This window comes from Bos indicus, chromosome 3 (assembly GCF_029378745.1).
Source record: "Bos indicus isolate NIAB-ARS_2022 breed Sahiwal x Tharparkar chromosome 3, NIAB-ARS_B.indTharparkar_mat_pri_1.0, whole genome shotgun sequence".
Lineage (NCBI taxonomy): Eukaryota > Metazoa > Chordata > Mammalia > Artiodactyla > Bovidae > Bos > Bos indicus.
In genome coordinates this window covers 100,532,311-100,547,184 of record NC_091762.1, presented here as the reverse complement: position 1 = coordinate 100,547,184, position 14,874 = coordinate 100,532,311, and the positions used below count along the sequence as shown (strand labels likewise).

At 42.1% G+C, this 14,874-nt stretch overlaps 1 protein-coding gene across 4 annotated transcripts in view; it reads left to right on the top strand.

Annotated features, from left to right (window-relative positions):
• Positions 1 to 2,809: 2,809 nt before the first annotated feature.
• Positions 2,810 to 14,874, top strand: part of MAST2 (microtubule associated serine/threonine kinase 2) — a 206,790-nt gene continuing 194,725 nt past the window's right edge. For all 4 annotated transcript variants that reach the window (XM_070786616.1, XM_070786615.1, XM_070786614.1 and 1 more), the window contains exon 1: positions 2,810 to 3,318. In XM_070786616.1, the coding sequence (XP_070642717.1) occupies positions 3,121 to 3,318 (198 nt within the window). In that variant the 5' untranslated portion in view covers positions 2,810 to 3,120. The remainder of the gene's footprint in view (positions 3,319 to 14,874) is intronic.

Below are 14,874 nucleotides of genomic sequence, written 5' to 3'. Positions count from 1 at the left end.
TGGCCAACAGCCTGAAAACTGCCAGATGTCTGAGAAAGGCCATTCTAGATTATCTAGCCACCCATCAATCCTCAGCTAACTGCAGATGCACTTGCAAGCCAAGCAGAGATAAGCTAAACTGGTCCAGGCCATAAGAACCATCCAGCTGATCTACAGAATTGTCAGCTAAATAAATGCTTGTTGTTTTAAGTCGCACATTTTGAGATGGTTTATTATACAGCAATAGACAACTACCATCCTTACCTTTAGAATATGTAGGAACTTTGGAGTTCTTAAATAATTAAGGAGGAGATACTAGACTTCCTGATAACTTGACATGAGGGGCCTGAGTGACTAACTAGAAAACAGAAAAGAATGTCATCACATGTATAACCCCAAGATTATTGAACAGTTTGTATTTGTTATACATCTAAATACTGGTAGCTCTCACTTCTGGGCTCTAAACCAATTTAATCAATAGTTCACTGTACATCCTTCCATAGATATCTCATTGGTACTTAACAGCAAATACATCTAAGTGATCAATCATAATCTCCTTCAAACTTCTTTATTGTTCCCTATATCAGTTGTCCAAGCCAGAATCTTGGAAATTATTCTCAAATATTCTTTCTTTGTCTCTACCCAGATGAATCAACAGTTCCTATTGTTTCTGCTTTCTGAGTCTCTCTAAAATTCATTCACTTTCTTTCATCAGGACTATCACTTTCTTAGTACTTGTCATCATCACCTCTCTCCCAGATAATTATAACATTATCTTAACTCGGCTAGCATAGAATTTGCTAGTGGAATGGATGTGAAATGTGTGAGAAAGAAAATATTCAAGTATCATTCTGAGCTTTTGGCCTGAGAAACTGAAAAAAATATTGGCTTGTCATTTATTAAACTGGGGAAGATAGGAGTAAACGTGGACTCAGGCCAGACTGTGCCACATGGCCATCTCTGACACATAAGAGGCTGAGAAACTAAGTATCTGAGTGTATTAGTTTTCTATTACTGGGTAATAAATTACCATAAACTTGGGTATTCTTGCCTGGAGAATCCCATGGACAGAGAAGTCTGGTGGGTTATAGTCCATGGGGTTGCAAAGAGTTGCAAAGAGTCAGACATGACTGAGGAATTAAGCACACATACATACAAGAATTAATAGGGGAAAAAAAAAAGAATTAATAGGAGAAGGTGGCCTAGACAGAGACCAGATTTGATATCCTTGCCAATCATACTAAGTTCAGTGGTAGACTTCATCTTGAAGGTCATGGAAACCTATTTAACTGTTTTAAGCAAGAAAGTAACATGTTTTTTGAAGATTCTTGTAAAGGCTTATTGGAGGACAGGTTTGAAGAGAAAGGGTCTGGATGTAGATGAATTAGTTAGAAAGTTTTCCTAGTCAAGTAGGTGAGAGAAGATAAGACTTGAAGTGAGGTAGTACTAGTATGATGGAAAGAGGAGACAGAGTGGAGAGATGGTAAAGTTACAGAAGAAGCAAGACTTGTTCATTAATTGGATGTGGGGACAGGAGGGGGAGGAAAGAAGTATAGGATGACTTCTAGGTTTCTGGTTGAGGCAACAAGGGGTGGATGGTGGTGAGAAACTGAAACAGGGGATACAAGGAGCAGATTGATGATGGGCTGTAGAAACATTGGTTGTGTGTGTAGGCTCTGATATCTGATAGACCTTGGTCTGAGTCCTGGCTCTGCACTTATTAGCAGTGTCATACTGAGCATTTTATGTAACTTGAACCTCAGTTTCCTCAACTGTAAACTGGAAATAATACAACTTACCTCTTGTTCACATATGTGTGAATTGAATGCACACTGTCTGGTATCCAGTAGTTTTGCTATAATGTTAGTTATTACTACCTTTTAAAAAAGGTTCAGGGAGGAGGCTCAGGATAAAAAGGTTGACCCCTTAAGGAAATGCTTCTGTGAAAGCATTCCCGTCAAGTCAAAAGAGGAAAAATATGGTGCTGTGGCAGGCCAGCTGAAGCCAGAAGGAGGAGGCCAGACAGGGCTGAGCTACAGCCACGTTGCTGAGCAGATGAGTCACTGAAAGTGGCAGGCTGAGCTGCCCAGGCCACAGTTGGACTCGCGGTGGCCAGGCTAGACTGGGCTATAACGTAATTACTTCATTGTCAGTGGGGAATCATGGCGATGTTCTGGAAGCTTGTCTTCTCTTTCCCCTTGAAGGAATCTATTGCTTGTTCCCCTTTTATAGGACTTTCCACATCCAGTCTTACTTTTTGGAAGCTGCAGGAAACCGTGGAAAGAGTCAGAAAAGCCAGAATTTGAGTTCTGTCTAGCTTGCTCAATGACCTGGTACATGTCACTTCTCGTCGGTCTTCTTATCTGTAACAGGAGAATGAACAGACCTGCCTTCAAAGTGTGATGTGACGATCAGATGACAGTTGGTTGGAAGGTGCTTAACAAAAAGGCATGCATTCGTGTTCTGTTCACTAGTTGTCTCCTTTATCTTCTTGCTGCTCCTGGTCCTTCTCCACCTACTTCCTTGAGGACGTTGATCAGTTCTAATTCATTTTAGATCCGCACCACTTAGCTTGGCCCGGCACACAATTTCATGAATGGACGAATGAAAGAATCAATGAACCGTCCGCGGCTACCACAGGCGCGCCGGGCCCCGCCCCCTTCCGCTCTCCGCCCCCTCCCTCCCACACCACGCGGTGGGGCCAAGGGCGGGTCTCTCGCGACCGTTCGCTGGCGCGTGCGCGGGAGACGGCGCGCGGCCGGAGGTGGCGGGCGGGCTCCCGGTGCGCGCGCGCGAGGGGAAGGGAGGGGCGGGGCCCGGCCAGAGGCAGGCGGGCGGGCGGGCGGACGGCTGGCTGGGGAGCCGGCGGCGGCGGCGGCGGCGGGTGACCAGCCGAGCGTGTGCCGGCTGGGACAGGACGAGGCTGCGGCGATGCTGCCTCCTGCGTAAGGAACGCCAAGGAGGCCGCGGCCCTTGAGGCCCCAGAAAGCGCGGAGGAGCTGCGGGCTGGGATCGGTGGCTTCGGGTGCCCGCCGGGCCATGGTGGCCGCGGGAGGTGGTTGGCGCGGTAGCGCGGCGGCCCGGGGCGGTGCGGGGCCGGGACAGTCGCGGCGCTGACGCCCGCAGGGCCCAGCCGCAGATATGAAGCGGAGCCGCTGCCGCGATCGACCGCAGCCGCCGCCGCCGCCGCTGCCGCAGGCAGCCGGCCGGGAGGATGGGGCTCAGCGGGCGGCGGAGCTGCCCCAGCCCCAGCCCCTGCCCCCGCGCCGGAGAGCGCCGCCCGGGAGGCAGCGACTGGAGGAGCGGACCGGGCCAGTAGGGCCCGAAGTCAGGGAGCAGGTAGGGCTGGCCGGGGTCTCGGAGGGAAAGGATGGGGAGGGGGAGCCTGAATGGGACTGACGGGGGAGGGCTGTCTCGGGCGGGAAGATTTGGGCTGGGGGAGTTGAAGGGGTGGGGACTGAATTGAAGTTGGGCAGGAGGAATGGGAGGTCTGGAGAGGCAGAAAAATGGGGAGTGGAGAAATGGAAGTATTAGTCTGGGGTTGAATGGGAAATGAGAGCGTAGGGATGAAAAATGGTCCTATGGGCGTTTGAAGTAAAGGGTTCTGGAGAAGAAGGGACGCCGCAATGTGGGCTGGCAGTGAATGAAGTGCAAAGAATAGGCTTACTAAAGGGGTATGGAGGAATTATCCAGAGGGGCAAAAAGTGTAAGGTAGGGACAGTCAGTGTGATATAGTAAATGTTATCTTATTTTCTCGAGGTTGCCTTGACAGTTGTGAAAAAGATGTCATTCCCAAGCATTCTCTGGTTTGGCCATCGTTATAGTCTTGTTGGAATATGTTCCTAGCCATTGTTAAAGTTCTCTCCAGTAATGATCCATTTTATGAGAAAGCACTTTTTAAAACATGTGCTTTGGGGCTGCATGTGTGCAATCCAAAGGCAGTACTGTGAGCAGAGAATTCATAGATTTAGTCTCTGCCTTCTAGGAGTTTACCACTGAAAATATCTTAGTGGGAAAACAGAAATGCAAAAAGTTCGTGGAGTTTCTGAATGGACAGGATGTGTTTATGTATTAATTTATTAATCGAGTGTGGGTTATTTAGAAGTAGTGGATAAAGGTCAGTTTTATGAGGGAGGAGAAGTTCTCATTAGTAGCTGTAGGAAGTTCAGTGAGTACGTGCATGGTCCTTGATCTTGTGGGATTTACAGAAAAATGTACTGTAGTAATGGACTCCAGTGACAGCTTCCCTTTTGCACATACTATTCAAGACCCTACTGACTTCATCTTTGGAGATTTGAAGGGTCCTGTTAGGTCTCCTGCCTAACAGGAGACCTTTCTCGTATGTTAAATAAGTATTTTCCATAGACATCATTATTATATAGTTTCAGTGATGCACATGTTAGCACTTGGACTTTCCCCCACTGTTGGTTTTTTATCTTGTATTCTCCACCCAGTGCTGAGTAGACTGTGCTATTGCTATCTTTGCCCTTACTTTAAGGCCGCTGAGCATTGTCCTCTTACTGTAATTTTCTCTCTCAACCTTGTCTTTTATATTCTCTGCAGTTCCTATTCAAAACATTTTAAAATGTACTTAAAACCCAGATCCTTTCCTGACTCAAGTTTACCTGGTCCAATTTACCTTATCCAGTGCTTCACTGAAGAGTTCAAGGTTACTTGATTTCTTCCCCTTTATCTCAGGATTTCTGTGTTCATTCATCCTTTTAAATCTCAAAGAAGGAAGTACTTATCCTCTTCCAGGCTAATTTCTTTATGTTTTTGATTTCATTCCCTCTTATCTTCTGTAGGCCCTTATTGTCTTATACCTCAAATAAAAACAAAACAACAGGATTTCCCTGAGTTTTGTAACCTACTTAAGCTACTTTGTAATCTCATTTTTGCTAACCAGCAACCTTCTTGAAAAATGAGTTTATGTTCAGGAGTCTGAGAACGCTCCAGGAGATGGTGAAGGACAGAGAAGCCTGGCGTGCTGCAGTCCATGGGGTTGCAAAGAGTTAGACACAACTGAGTGACTGAACAACAACAGTTCACTGTCTCAGCTTCTTCACCTTACATACATTCCTCATATATTTGGCTTTTACACATACACTCTCCCCAAACTGATGTCTTCAAGGTCATCAGTAACTTGTGTGTTTATTTATTTACTTTTTAATTGTGATGTGACTACAGAGTGCAAATCAAAGGTTCATTCAGCCCATGAATTTTTACAGAATGAATACACCTATGTGACCGCTCCTCAGATAAAGATGTAGAACATTTCCAGTACCCTAGAATGTGCCTTTGTGTTTTCTCCCAGGTATTACCCATCTCTAGAGGTAACCACTCACCAGCCTCTATCACCATGGATTAGTGTTGCCTCTTCTGAACTTCATATAAAGTAAATCATTCAGCTCAACTCTTTTATGACTGTACTCTTTCATTCAGCTATGTCTGTAAGATTCATCTATGTTGTTTCTTTTAGAAAAAACGTGTTCTTTTTCCCTGCTGTATAGTTTTCCCTTGTGTAAATGTACCATGATAGATGCTAAAACTTCCTTTTTTAAGTTGAAAAATAACATGTGGCTATTTGTTAAAAGTTTTCATTGTGAAAGAATTACACGGAAAGATTTGCAGCAGTCTTGGGGACCTTAAAATGACTAAATCTGATAACCTCCCTCTTCTCTGCCCTCTGTGAACTATTGGTCACTCTTGACCATGTGTTTCTTTTGACATTTTCTTCTCTTTTGTCATAATGTCTTTTCTACTCCTGTTTCTCTAACTGCTTCTTGGGTGTCTTTTTCTGTTTTCCGTTGCTGTCCCCAGTGAGTTCCTTGAGGATGTGTTTCCTCTCTGTCCTTAGCTTTTTTTCTTTTTCTTTTTTTTGGTCATGCTGAGGCTTACAGGATCTTAGTTTCCCGACCAGGGAACCCAGGCCCCTGCGTGTGAAAGCACTGAGTCCTAACCACTGAACCAACAGAGAATTCCCAGCTTTTTTCTTTTATCCTTTGTTTTAAAAAATTTATTTATTTACTTATTCACTTTTGGTTGTGCTGGGTCTTTGTTGCTGCTCAGGCTTTCCTCCAGTTGCTGGGAGTGGGGATTACCCTCTGGTTGCCAAGCATGGGCTTCTCATTGCGGTGGTTTGTCTTGTTGCCGAGCACAGGCTCCAGGGCATATGGGCTTCAGTAGTTGCAGCTTATGGGCTCTGGAGCGTGTGGGCTTCATTAGTTGTGACGTGAAGGCTCAGTAGTTGTGGCACACTGGCTTAGTTGCCCCTTGGCACGTGGAATTTTCCCTGACCATGGATCGAATCCATGCCTCTTGCATTAGCAAGTGGATTCTTAACCACGGGACCACCAGGGAAGTCCACAGGTTTTTTTCTTAATTGTATTTTGTTTTTTAACAGGCTTACCCTATTCATGGCAAGTACTTAGGATATTGGGTAGGGTCTATGTGCTGTGCTTAGTCGTTCAGCTGTGTCCGACTCTTTTGTCCATGGGGATTCTCTGGGCAAGAATACTGGAGTGCGTTGCTATGCCCTCCTCCAAGGGATCTTCCCAACCCAAGAATCGAACCCAGTTCTTCGCATTGTAGGCATTCTTTACCGACTGAGCAAAAGGGTCTGTAGTTCTCTTTGTTCATGACATTATGTTAGAGAGCCTCCTTGTAAAGTCATCTGAGTCTCTAGGCCTCACCTCTTAGCTTTATATTTCCATTTCTAGCCTTAACATTTCCACCTTAGGCCCTCAGCATTTGTGATCTTAACATTAGTGGTTTTCATAATTTGATAGTGTCTTGAAATTCCATGACTTGAAATTATTTGTTGAAAACTTAAAAATTTTCAATTTTGTGTGTTATGAGGTAGGATGGATTATTCCATTCATTCAGGGAGTAAAAACCTAGCTGATCACCAAGGTATCTACCTTTCAGAAATGACTTTGTTCTTCATTTCTCCTGACGTGGAATAATGCTGTTATGTGTTATACCATGCTGGTATTTAGGAATAATTTCTGAACAGGATGCAGAACTTGGATCTCTGGATTAGTGGCTTACTGTATCATTGAAATATTGATAGATTCCATTATTCTCTTTTGAAATGTGCTTCTCCCTGTGTCTTTCCTTTCTCTGGTCCTCAAACTTGAAATTATATCTGTGGTCTTTGTCTTTTCGCTCTCCCTTGACCCCCTTATCCAGATTCTGCTGATTCTGTCTTCATGATATGTTTCAAATCTTTATGCTCACTGTCATCACCTTAATTTACACCATTTATAAACTTTTGTCTTGGTTGTTGTAATATCTTAACTGCGTTTACTCTGCTTTTAGCCTTTTAACCTCTAATTTATTCTGTATTCTAATAAAGAAGATTGGAACTCCTTGCCTGTCTGAGTTGCAATAAGTATTTTTAAATAATCAATTCATTGCTTTATCTTCAGAAACTTTCATTAGCTTTTTAATACCATAGAATAAAGTTTGAAGACCTTGGCATTCAAGGTCTACTTGAAACATCACTTTTTATTAGAATCAGTTAGAGGCCCCTTCTCTTGGTTCCCAATACTTTGCTTTGTATCCATTGTAGTATACATTATTGAAATAGCTTATCTCTCTTGTTAGCAAGTTCTTTGAGGCCCAGACTCTTTCATTTATTATTGTATACCTAGTGTGGTATTTGAAACATAGTTATTAGTCTGAATACTTATTAGAAACATGGATGTGTGCTGGCACTTGAAATGTATACTGAGCAATATCCTAATTGGTTGTCAGTCTCTCATCAGAGAAAAAACTCCTCGGAGGCTATCTTAATCATCACTGTACCAGCCTTTAGTGTTTTAACTGGTACATAATGGGCACTTAGTAAATATTTGTTTCCTCCTTAGGCACTTTCATATTTTTATTTTAATTAGTTATCTATCTGAAAAACTTTCTTCTCAGTCTTTGCCCATTGAAATTCTACTCAACCTTCCAGGCCTAACTCGTGCCACAGAAACTGTTCTGTGAAGTTGCTTTTCTATGATTGGGCTGTCATAAATAGCACTTCTGTCCTTCTGTATTCATTTTATATTATTTCATATCTGCTTTTAAGTTGTAAATTATTGAGGGTGGGAACTATATCATCATTTTATATACCATAATACGTAATCAAGGCCTTTGTCACAATAGGCACATAATTATTTACTAACTGAATGAATGAACAGGAAATGATTCAAATATTTTGAATTGAGTAATTGAACTGAATTGAATTGAGTAATAATGGTAGTAAGAGAGAAATAGGTAAGTAAAGAAAATGAGACATTTTTGAAGATGGAGGAAGATGGAGTTCAATTTTACTTTCTAGAATTCTCTCAGCACCATTAAGGAATTTTCAAAATTTTTTTCATGAAAATCATTATTCGGCACTGGAATGTTATTGTATAGTCAAAGTGAAGTGAAAGTTGCTCAGTCACATCCAACTCTTTGTGACCCCGTGGACTGTATACTGTATAGTCCATGGAATTCTCTAGGCCAGAATACTGGAGTATGTAGCCTTTCCCTTCTCTGGGGGATTTTCCAAACCCAGGGATCAAACCCAGGTCTCCTGCATTGCAGGCAGATTCTTTACCAGCTGAGCCACAAGAGAAGCCCAAGAATACTGGAGTGGGTAGCCTATCCCTTCTCCAGAGGATCTTCCCAAACCAGGGATTGAACTGGGGTCTCCTGCATTGCAGACGAATTCTTTACCAACTGAGCTATCAGGGAAGCCCAAAAGCACAGGGCAGAAAATACGCAGAGGGAAAACTGCATGTATTTTTTAGGAAACTGTAATTGATTTGGTATTGTTGGAATTTGAACTTGGAGGCATAGATGATGAGTTTAGAGCCTAAAAGAGCCTAGATGGGTAGAAGATCTTTACTACTATTTAAAAAGAGTAAAGTAGGGGTCTTACTTGTTTTTTTAACCTGGGTTACTCTGGCAGCTTACTTGTTTTTTAACCTGGGTTACTCTGGCAGCTGTGTGGAGGATACAGTGTAGGACATGGTGATTAAGGCATGGGCATTTGAGAATTTTTCTGAGTTTTCCCAGGGGCTTTACAGGTGGCACAGTAGTAAAGACTCTGCCTGCCAATGCTCAAGATGCTGGTTCAATCCCTCGGTTGGGAACATCCCTGAGAAGGAAATGGCAGCTTACTCCAATATTCTTGCCTGGGAAATCCCATTGACAGAGGAGCCTGACAGGCTATATCAGATGTGATTGAGCAGGTACTCACGCTAAGTTTTCAATGGAAGGTGTGTGCTTAGTTGCTCAATCATGTCCAATTTTGACCCCATGGACTATAGCCCGCTAGGCTCCTCTGTTCTTGGAATTCTCCAGGCAAGAATGCTGGAGAGGATGACCATTCCCTTCTCCAGGGGATCTTTCTGACACAGAGATCAAACCTGAGTCTCCTGCATTGCAGGTGGATCCTTTATCATTTGAGCCATTGGGGTGCTAGTGATAAAGAACTCGCTTGTCAATGGAGGAGACATAAGAGACTCGGGTTTGACCCCTGGGTCAGGAAGATCTCCTTGAGGAGGGCATGGCAACCCATTCTAGTATCAGTATTCTTGCTTAGAGAATCCTGTGGACAGAGGAACCTGGGAGGCCACTGTCCATAGGATTGCAAAGAGCTGGACACGAGTGAAGTGACTTAGCACGCACCTGCTCCAGTCTGACCTCTGCAATGACAATGAGTTTTCAATACAGAGTGTTTGTTAACTCTTTCCTCCCATCTTGTCCTGAAGTAATATAAGTAAGGGCCAGCCCTGAAAACCTATTACCTTTGGGAGATTTGATTTCATCAAAGGTCCTGGGAGCAGAGAGCCTGGGATGATTGAAGCAGGTTGGACAGTTTTCCCTGATGAGCGTAGGATACATCTGCTTACAGATTTTTCCCCATCTTTGTTTTACTGGATGCCTCTTAGCCTAAGATCAGCCTAAAAGCTTTTTCCACCCCAGTTACTTATGGTGACCTATGATTAGGACTGTCAGAGGCAGCTTCATACTGCAATCACTATGCCTCCTTCATTGCTAGTCTTAGCTACTATATGGTTCTTTGCTAAATTTGCTACCTAGCTTTGTACTTTTTGGTAAAACCCCCATGGTACCTTGGTAATTATCTTTTTTATCAGCAGGTATTGGTTGTTTTTCTTCTCTTTTATACGTACTTGGGGTTCCAAAGAGGTTTGAAAACCAGGTTGTTGGGTCAAGGGCTAGCCCTGGGGGTGGAGGAAGAAGTCCTCAGGGGAGAGCAGAGACTGGGCGTCCCTGGGAGTCAGGACTTACACATGATGCACTGTTCGTCCTACATAGCTGGCCGCCTTTTTGTTTCAGTGTTGTACCTCATTGTCAACCCCAAACTTTTCTCTGCACTATAGCCATATACACAGTGCTGATGTAAAAGTCAAAGTCACTCAGTTGTGTCCGGCTCTTTGCGACCCCATGGACTATATAGTCCATGCAATTCTCCAGGCCAGAATACTGGAGTGGATAGCCATTTGCTCTCCAGGAGATCTTCCCAACCCAGGGATGGAACCCAGGTCTCCCACATTGCAGGCAGATTCTTTACCAGCTGAGCCACCAGTGAAGACCCTATATAAAGTGGAAATATAGTAAATAATTGATGGGGAAAATTGATATCAACCTGAGCTTCCTGCTTCCATGTTCATTGGGCATATTTCATCTTTACTAATAATAGTTCCACTTCTAAAATCTTAGTTTACAGCTTATCACACTCTGATCTTCACATCATCTTCTGTTTCTGTAGCTTGCATTCATTCATCCCCAAAATTGTTCAAACTCTTTGTAACCTCTGGTCTGTTGATTTTTGCTTTTTCCTAAATCATCTTTTCATTGTTGGTCACCTCATGCCTCTACTTTCCTCCTTGTCCAACTAAATATTTCATGGGCTGTCATAATTATTCCTATGTGTGTTCCTTCAGTACCTTCTGTCTTAGCTGTCGTACCTGTCATACTGGAGAAAATCCCAACTGTGATTAAACCAACTCTGTCTATGGTACACTTGTACCAGATAATAAAAGAAATAAGTAAAATATGTAGTGTGCTATAGGGTGATAAATACTATGAAGAAAATAAAACAGGAAAGGGGGATATAGAGTGATGGGAGCTTTTATGGCTTTAAATAGCATTATCATGAAAAATATCTCTTTGGAATGAGATGTTTGAGTAAAGACCTGAAGAATATAAGAAACAGGCATTTCAATTCTGAGGGGAAGAATATACTTGGTAGCGGTAGAAAGCTCCTTAGGCTGGAAGCATATCTTTAGCTCTAAAATTTTGTTTGAGGAACACCAAGGAGCCCAAGTATGGCTAGAGTAGAGTGAGTAAGAGAAAGGGTAGTAGATGAGATCAAAGGGGAAAGATGGGGAGAGGAGGGCTGAATTATGGAGAGTTTCAGATGGGTAAGTGTCTTACAGGGTAAGGTTTTTGGCTTTTGTGCTGAAGGAGATGAAAAGCCATTGGAGAATTTTGAGCAGAGGAATCACGTGATCTGACATTCATTTTAATCCCATCTGTTTGACTACTTTCAGGAGCATTGACTGAATGGGTATGTGGAAGCAGAGAGACCACTCAAGAGACTCTTGCAGTTACTCAGGCAAACGAGCAAGGGATATGAAATAATTGTCTGTGAATAAGAGAATGCTTTTTTGTAGAACAAAACCACTTGAAAGCATTGTCTGTATCTTCTTTCATTTCTTCTGCTCTTACTCTTTCTTGAACCCATTCCAGTCAAATCAGGCCTTAGTCTCCTAATTCCACTGCAGCACTTATGTCAGGGTCATCATTGGTCACGTCCAGTAGCCAGTTTTCAGTATTCATCTCACTCAACCTGCTGCTTTTGACATGGTTGATCATTCCATCATTTGGCTCCTGGGACCGTGCTCTCTTGGTTTTCTTCCAGTCTCACCAGTGCTTCAGAGAGCTTAGTATTTAATCTGCTTCTACAATCTGTTCTGTCTCCTGGTGTAATCTCATTAGATTGTATTACTTTGCATTTCATCTGTCTGCTGTTGATTCCCATGTTTTTTCCTCTAGTCTTGACTTTCCTCTGAGCTCTAACTCCTTTTTTCAGTTGTGAGTGTAACATTTCTATTTGGGTAGCGAATAGACCTTTCAAACTTAATGTGTCCAGAGTTGAACCCTGTTTTTATTCCCTTTTCTGCTTCTCCTTCAGTCTTAATGTCTCCTTCATGTCAATAAATGGCACTATCATTCAAGCTATGACAAACCTAGACAGAGTATTAAAAAGCAGAGACAACACTTTGCTGACAAAGGTACATATACTCAAAGCTATGATTTTTCTAGTAGTCGTGAACAGATGTGAGAGTTGAGCCATAAAGAAGGCTGAGTGCTGAATAATTGATGCTTTTGAACTGTGGTGTTGGAGAAGACTCTTGAGAGACTGACTGTTGGACTGCAAGGAGATCAAACCAGTCCATCCAAAAGGAAATCAGTCCTGAATATTCACTGCAAGGACTGATGCTGAAACTGAAGCTCCATTACTTTGGCCACTTGATGTGAAGAACTGACTCACTGGAAAAGACTATGATGCTGGGAAAGATTGAGGGCAGGAGGAGGAGGAGTGACCAGAGGGTAAGATGGTTGGATGGCATCATCAACTCAATGGACATGAATTTGAGCCAACTCTGGGAGATGGTGATGGACAGGGAAGCGTGGCATGGTGCAGTCTATGGGGTCGCAGAGTCGGACACTACTGAGTGACTACACCACAAAATCATTCACTCAGAGCAAAATATGGAAGTTGTTTTTGATTCTTTTCTAAACCTCATATTCCACATTCAGCCCATCAGTTCTGGTTGGTGCAGTATTCAAACTGCATGAGACTTTCCCCCACTAACTCCATCACTAGTCTAATATTAGCCTCTTTCATCTTCCATCTGGGTTACTATAAAAGTCTCCTAACCTGTCTTCTTGATTCTATTCTTCTACCCTCCCCCCCAACTATGATAATGATAATTGGTACACAGCAAGAGCAGTATCATCCTGTAAAAGTTAAAGTCAAAATTTGTCACCCTCTCTAGTCAAAAGTGGCTTTCCATCACAGTTAGTCAAAGTTGAAGGTGCTTGCTTTGTCCTTTAAGTGCCTACGTGATCTGCCTCTGCTGCTGCTGCTGCTGCTGCGTCACTTCAGTCACGTCCTAGGCCTTCTCAAACCTCATTTCCTTCTCTTCCTTTTGTTACTGTGCTCTAGTCACAGTGGCTGCCTTGATGGTCTCCAGATATATTAAGCATGCTCTTCCCTGAGGACATTTTAAAAATTATTTGAGGACTTCTATACTTAGTATTTTTCTCTACCTGAGGTGTTCTTTCTCTGGATATGTTTATATGACTGGCTTCCTCATTTCATTTAGGTCTCTGTTCAGATATCACCTCCTCAAAGAGGCCTTCCTTGACCAGCCTTTTTAAAGTAGCATTCTTAGTCACTCCTGTCCCCTCTTTTTATTATGTCCTTTATTCACCTGTGACTGTCACATATTTGTTATTTATTGTCATTCTCACACATTAGGATATATGCTCCCTGAGGATATGAATTTGAATTGGTTTTTCCTTACTGCTGTATCTCCAGTTTCTAGACATGTATATTGGAGATACTAAAGAAATGCTTCTTGAGTGAATATATAGTGATTAAGTCATTGTCTGACCTTAGATTCCAACTGTGTGACCTGATGCAAGTTACTTAAATTCCTTAAGCCTTAATCACCCCATGTGTATGTAGTGGAGATAATTTCATTACCAATTTCATTGTTAGGATTTAATAAGTTAATCCATGTAAAACACTTACTACAAAGCCTGATACCAACGAGTGCTCAATAATGGTTAATTATTATATTTTTAGAATACATGCATAGAATGTGTGAATATAGGGTTCATATTTTTCAGTGTTCTTATCTGGTTTCAGAAAGAAATAAAAAAAGGTATGTCTTGACCTTTGATTTGTTGGCATTATTGAACTGTCCTTTTATTTTGTTCAGCTTGAAAAAGCGGCTTTAATTTGTATATTTTTCCTTTTAGACCACCAGGCTCCTCTGTCTATGGGGATTCTCGAGGTAAGAATACTGGAGTGGGTAGCATATCCCTTCTCCAGGGGATCTTCCCGACCCAGAATCAACCCGGGGTCTCCTGCAGGCAGATTCTTTACAACCTGAGCTACCAGGGAAGCCCTTAGGGAAACTTCATGAATTTCTTTCTAAGTAACTGGTTTAGAATGTGTTATAGTCTCCCTAGGCTTTAGAATGTATTTAATAGCAAATATGGACCAAGGAAACCACATTTTAAATTCTGTGATATTTTAGTTGTTTACCAATTTTAATGTAATGTTCACCCTTCTTAAGGGTGGACCTTGCAGCAGAAGTACAAATCCTTTAACCTTCGATTTGTTGGGAGATGAAGAAGCCACATAGCTTCTCTGCCTGTATTTCAGCAAAACAGGGGTAATATAGATGTAGGAATACTAATTTTATATAAATTATTTATTATATGTATACTTTTGCTTTCTAACCTTGTTCCACTCAGCATTGTTTTTGAGAATTATATGTCACAGATCAGCACACTTTTTCTGTTCAGGGCAATATAATAAGTATTTTAGGTTTTGTCATACTGTTTGTTTCACAACTACATACTCAACTAAACTGTTGTAGCATGACAGCATCCCTAAGACAATATGCCAATGAATGAACTTACCTATATTTCAATAGACTTTATATAGAGATATTGAAATTAGAATTTTATCTAATTTCCATATTTGTCATATTGAGAATACTATTTTACAAACTCTTGTTCTATTCATTTGTTTTCCAACTATTTACAAATGTAAAAATTTCTTTTAGCTCCCTGGGTAGACATAAG